This window comes from Ursus maritimus, unplaced genomic scaffold (assembly GCF_017311325.1).
Source record: "Ursus maritimus isolate PB19 unplaced genomic scaffold, ASM1731132v1 scaffold_26, whole genome shotgun sequence".
NCBI classification, from domain to species: domain Eukaryota; kingdom Metazoa; phylum Chordata; class Mammalia; order Carnivora; family Ursidae; genus Ursus; species Ursus maritimus.
In genome coordinates this window covers 38477538-38483537 of record NW_024425119.1, presented here as the reverse complement: position 1 = coordinate 38483537, position 6000 = coordinate 38477538, and the positions used below count along the sequence as shown (strand labels likewise).

At 53.2% G+C, this 6000-nt stretch overlaps 1 protein-coding gene across 1 annotated transcript in view; it reads left to right on the top strand.

The window, feature by feature from the left end:
- COL2A1 (collagen type II alpha 1 chain) overlaps positions 1-6000 on the top strand; it is a 30337-nt gene that overhangs the window by 2736 nt on the left and 21601 nt on the right. The window contains exons 2-9 of the mRNA XM_040642382.1: positions 3027-3043; positions 3225-3257; positions 3363-3395; positions 3494-3547; positions 3698-3799; positions 4819-4896; positions 5527-5571; positions 5671-5724. Of these exons, the coding sequence (XP_040498316.1) occupies positions 3027-3043; positions 3225-3257; positions 3363-3395; positions 3494-3547; positions 3698-3799; positions 4819-4896; positions 5527-5571; positions 5671-5724 (416 nt within the window). The remainder of the gene's footprint in view (positions 1-3026; positions 3044-3224; positions 3258-3362; positions 3396-3493; positions 3548-3697; positions 3800-4818; positions 4897-5526; positions 5572-5670; positions 5725-6000) is intronic.

Below are 6000 nucleotides of genomic sequence, written 5' to 3'. Positions count from 1 at the left end.
GAGTGAGCTTTTCCTTGGTCCGGACGGGAGACCGCAAACCTCTCTTCCTGCCCCTGCCCCACCGCCGGCTTTCTGCATTTCCAGCGGCTTTGGCGGTGGGCGTGTCCCCTCACGGGAACACCGTGGACACCCTGGGATCCCTTACCCTCGCCGGGATTATCTCGCCCAAAGGCTGAGCGGGTTCCTACTGGTGGCAAAGGAAAAAAAAAAAAAAAGGTTTATCTTTAGATTTTCAGAGTCTCCTTCCAGAGCAGCAGACAGGGCCCTTTCTTTCTCCGCCCACCTGGTTTGTGGCTCTCTCCTATGATTCATTCCCTGCAGCTGCCATTGCTTTGGGGATTTTGATGAGAAAAACAGCGCTGGGCGCTCCCTAGCACGTGGTGCGGGCTCTTCGGCCCTTGGCGCTCTCGGGAGCGCTCTTGTCAGCACAGGTTTCGTTTGCAGGGTGAATTCCAGACGGCAGGGCGCTAGTGGAGAGGGACTGGTCGTTGCCATTCTTGGTCTGCATTCTTGGACAAGGCCAGGCCTGGGCTGGCTAATCTTAGCCCAGGCCAGGCGTTCAAAGCCCCCTGCGCCCTCCCCGTCCCCTACGTTGAGGTCTTGTCTTCTGATGGAGTTAGGATCTCTCCGGAGAGGGCAACGGCTGGAGGTCAGCAGAGGGGGTGGTGTCTTGGCCCTTCCTGCCTCCCAAGGCATTCTGTTAGCCTGCTGGTGGGGTCCCAACTGTATTGTCTGAATCTGCCTATCCTCCTTCTCGAACTGGTCCTGATTCTAACAGGATTTAAATAATGGGTCATGATCCTAATTCTAACAGCTCCTCTTTTCACCCCCGCCCCCACCCCATATGTCCACTTTGGGAGTCTGGCTGTTTATAGATTCTAATTTTTGTGGGTAGAATTTTCTACATGCCTTCAGCATTTTAGCTGTCAGTTGTATTTAGCAAATCCCGTAATTCCCAGAGGAAGGCAGAAAAAAGGCCTCTGTTCCTGTGCTGGGGGAGGGAGGGGTCTCTCTGTTTTCTCCTCTCCTCTGTCTTTGCAGTCCCAGAGTTCCCATTCAGCGTCTCACCCCTTGCTCCCACTCCAGCTTGCCCTTGCCCCTTCACCTCTGCCCCAGGCTAGATGCTGGAAGAGAATAAAGTACAGTAGCACCTCCCCCCCTTCCCTGCTGGGTCCGGATTTTCAGTGGCGAATAGAGAGCATAATTCAAGGTACTCAATAAATGTAACTTGGAAACGTGGATGAATGAAGGATGGCTTAGAAAAATAATTTTCAAGTTCTCTGTGTTCGGGTGGCCGGAGCCCGCATTCTTCAGCATTTGAATTATGTCAAGTTGATTGCAACCTCTTTCTCTTTTTCTCTTCTGGCTCCCCACCCCCTCCTTCCCTTCGCTCTCTCTGCTTCCCCTGCCCGGCCCTTGGTGCAGAGAAGGCTGGCAGCTGTGTGCAGGACGGGCAGAGGTATAATGATAAGGATGTGTGGAAGCCCGAGCCCTGCCGGATCTGTGTCTGTGACACTGGGACTGTCCTCTGCGACGACATAATCTGTGAAGACATGAAAGACTGCCTCAGCCCCGAGACCCCCTTCGGAGAGTGCTGCCCCGTCTGCTCAACTGACCTCGCCACTGCCAGTGGTCGTAATTTATTTATTTCCTGTTCACATAAATAAATTACTTGCAGGTGCAGCAAATGCCCTCCCATGGATGCTGGTCCTCTCTGCGAAGCACAGGGACTGGTTATCCATGGGACCCCAGCAGCTGAGGCTGAAAGGAAAGGCCACTTCTTGCTTGCAGGTTGAAACTGAATGAGCCTGAGACACTAGAGGGGTCCCTCCTCCCCCGAAACCTCCCCCAAATGCACTTCCAACACACGGAAGGATAGATGTGATTCCACAGAAGTATCCTCTTTGGAATCACCCCTGCAAATCCCTAGAGCCACGATGGGGATCACATGCTCTGTGGGCAAGACCACAGATAAATTCCTCTGTGACCCACAGCTCGTCTTCTCTGTAGAAGACCGCTAAATATCGGGTCTTCAGTGGGGAGACAGAGGGCAGGCTCCCTCTTTGAAATATGGAAGCTCGGTGGCAGTTTCCTTTTGTTTTTACCTCTCTTGGAGTTAACTGCCAATTAAGAAGCAAGTTAATAAGAGAAGGCGGAGCTGGGTTCTGGAAGGTGGGGCTGGGCGAGCGCCCCTTGGGCCTGCACTCCGGTGGGTTTATTTACTCCCAGCCGCAACCGGTGCTGGTCCGTGTGTCCGTGACCCCTCCTCAACACTGGATACAGACCCCATCTCCCTGTAGGGTGGCGGGGTGGGGGGCACATGCCTAGGCCCCTTGGGTGGCCCTCACTCTCCCCCTCCTACTTAAACGGAGAAGAAAGTGGAAAGGGAAGCAAGGAGTTGCCCTTCCTTAACACTTTGCCAATACTGGTGAACTGCTTTTATGGTCCAGATTTCCGGGTCATTTCTGAGGCCCACGTGAGGGAAGTGTTGATTGCCTCACTACTTTGCTGCTACGGAGGGGGAAGGGGTCACTGATTTGGGATGGCCCTGGCTGCAATGCCCTCTCTAACTGTGCCCTCCTGTGTTCATGTGCTTGCTCCGAGGAGACTCAGCTTGGACGTAAGACCCTTCTGATCCCCTAACTCCTTCTGGGAGGGCTTGGGCTGCGGGAAGGGCTTCCTACCCTGTGGGGAGAGAAGAGGCTTGGACCTCCTGCCAGCTTCTGGTGCTGCCTTTCTTGGTGCTAATTAGGTCTTGAGCGTGTTTCCTCTTCATACGCCCTGCTCCATTCTTTTGCATGCTGACTGCTTTTTCAGTAACAAACTCTGGGTCAGCTCCCTTCCTCAAGGGACTTCAGCAACCCCAGGACCCCAATGACCCTAACATCCCAGCAGAGGGACAGGGAGTTGCCTCCTTCCGGGGTTGTGTCCTTGTCTTTGTTTAATCCATTAAAGAGTGTTTGAGTGACAAGAACTCGTACTTCTCCATCTCACAATTTTTCATTCTTCTCTTTTTCCATTTGCAGGGCAACCAGGACCAAAGGTAAGGGCTTTTCCTTCTTCTTTTTTTTTGGGGGGGGGGGCTTTCTTCAGAAGCCGTGTTGTGTGCGCCCAGCCTGTGGCTGTTTTAGGGGCCCCTCCAGGCTTGGGCTGCAGGGCAAGGTTTTCTGCTTGGGGCTTGGTGGGCTTGTGTGGCTCCGTCCTCAGACTGTGTCATGTTGCAGGGACAGAAAGGAGAACCTGGAGACATCAAGGATGTAAGTAGAGATCATTCTCATACTGGTTGCGTCTCCTGCGCTAACGGGTCAGCTCCTTGGACTCCCGCTAATACGCCATCGTGTGGGTCTCTTTCTCTCTCACAGATCGTAGGACCTAAAGGACCTCCTGGGCCTCAGGTAAGAAAGGGAGAAATCGCTTCCTCCACCCCTTCCTCGAGGAACTGGTCTGCAGGCCCCCAGCCTTGCTGTCATCTCAACATGTTCTCCACCTTCAGGGACCTGCCGGTGAACAAGGACCCAGAGGTGACCGTGGTGACAAAGGTGAAAAGGTGAGTTGAGAAGTGCTCCCCGACCCCCCGTGGCCACCCCAGGGCCTCTGAGCATCTCCCCCTCCTCCCACCTCGTCAGGGGCAGCTGTGGATGTGTGGTTCTTGCATAAGCCCTGATTCACGCGGGTGCCCTTTTCTCTTTCTGCCAAGGGTGCCCCTGGACCTCGTGGCAGAGATGGAGAGCCTGGGACCCCTGGAAATCCTGGCCCCCCTGGTCCTCCTGGCCCCCCTGGCCCCCCTGGCCTTGGTGGAGTAAGTATCCCAATGTCCCCTTCCTTCAGGCCGTCCCTCCAGACATGTGGCTTCTAAATTGCTACTCACACGTACCTGGCTGGCTCCCAGGGCTGCCGGCAGTGTGTGCACAGCCCGTGCATGGGCTTCTCCCTGGGCCTGTAATTTAGTGGAATCACATATTAGGCCTGACACTCTGGCATGAAGGGCTGACTTTTTTCCCTCACGGGGTTTCTGCAAAGAAAGTCTTCAGTTCCCCGGCTCCCAGGCGTCTGTCCTCTGCGGTCGATTCCTGGGAGTGGGTGTGGGGGCCGAGGGAGAGGCTGACTGGGCACCTGTATTTCCTTGGAAGAAGAGTGACCACTGTCCTTGGAAGACATTTAACGCTTGTCCTTGCCAGGTACATTCCAAGCAACTATTCGTTCTCATGAAAGAGCCCCACTGAGTGCAGTTGTGCGGCTAAAGTCGTTTTTGGAATTAAGCCAGTCAACGGACTGTGTTGTCCAGTTTTTGCACATTTGCCGTTTTGATATTTGTTAGGTTTTAAATTCTTGAACTTAAGTGGCCTGCAGATGCCTACCCCTTCCCTGCTGAAATATTTTAAGGCTGTTGATTTTAGTCTTTTGCTGGGCATTAAATCCCTGGGAACTAAACGAACAAACACTAATATCACTAAATATCACTAAAAGTGATATTTTGGTTCTCTTTCTCAATGTATGTTGAACAACGTATTTACTATTTTAGAGTTAAAAAAAAAACAACTCTGTACAATGAAGTGCGAGTAACCAAAACTCCTCCAAATAGCACTTTATCTTCCAGGGAGGTGATTATGCCGCTGGCACCTCATAACACATTTCCAGAGGGATGTTTCAGGAATCATTGGCAATTCTGTTCAATGCTAGGTTAGTCTCCAACAATTAGAGTGTATCTAAAACAGAGTTTTTTGTTTTTGTTTTTCCTATCCCAATTTATAGCTTACCTAGTTGAAAAGGAACAACCAGGGCCTCTCAAACTCCTAATGTTGTTGGGTTTATTTGCAGAACTTTGCTGCCCAGATGGCTGGAGGATTTGATGAGAAGGCTGGTGGCGCCCAGATGGGAGTGATGCAAGGACCAATGGTGAGAAAAGACACCAGTTTTTTTGGAGCCAAAATGGCAGGAGGTGGCGCTTAGCAGAGCCAGAGAATCTGACAACCTCACGTTACAGATAATTGCTTAGAGCAGCTCTTCTCCCGCAGTTATGTAACCTCCCGTGGGGTTAGCCCAAAGCCTTTGGTTTTTAATGGTGATGGATGCCAGTTCTAATGATGCGCTGGAGTGACCAAGAAGAATGAGGATGGAGAGACACATCTAGGCTGAGCTGCTAGAAGGCCGGTCGCTATTGCTCTTGGACTGAGAACTGAAGAATGCAGACAGCAGCCACTGTCCTCCAGCACCCACAGGACTTCCAGCAGGAAATGTCCGTCCTGCAGCTCCGACTTGGCACATGCTAAATGAAACTCAGACTTTAGTAAACATGGCTGCGGGCCAGGAGAAAGCAAGGCCGGCTTCTCTATCCAAGCGGTGCCTATAAATAAATAGATTGTTGCGTGGGGAGTGGGAAATGAGAGGGAGCAGCCACTGTAGGCCCCCTGCCCACAGAGTAACTTTCTGTCCTTTGTCTGGGCTGCTGGCTGGGAGGCGGGGGCATGCTGGCGGCCACTGGCGAATCATTTCCAGTAACCCTCTTCCTCTTCTGTTTCACTGCAGGGCCCCATGGGACCTCGAGGACCTCCAGGCCCTGCGGGTGCTCCTGTAAGTACCGGGTCTTTCTGCTCCGTGGCAGTGAGGATGCTTTCCAGCTCTCATGTGTCACTTTGTGGGCGAACGTGGTGTCCTCATGTTATGTTTTAGGGACCTCAAGGATTTCAAGGCAACCCTGGTGAACCTGGGGAACCCGGCGTCTCTGTGAGTACCCACACGGGCCCTGCCCTCCCCCTGGGGAGCCCTCCAGCGATGTACCATGCAGACCCCGAGACTGCCCAGAGCTTTCCCAGTGGATGGCCCCGAGATGCCACTTCTTAGCTCTGCGGGGTCTCTCCCGGAGAACCCAGGTGGCAAGGACCACCAGGAGCTCTGTCACAGCAGTCCCCTTTCTGGGTCCCCCCTGACCTGTGCCGCCTGCTGCCTGCCAGTATGATCAGCTCTGCACTCTTGCTTTCTCCCAGCACAAAGTGGGCTTCC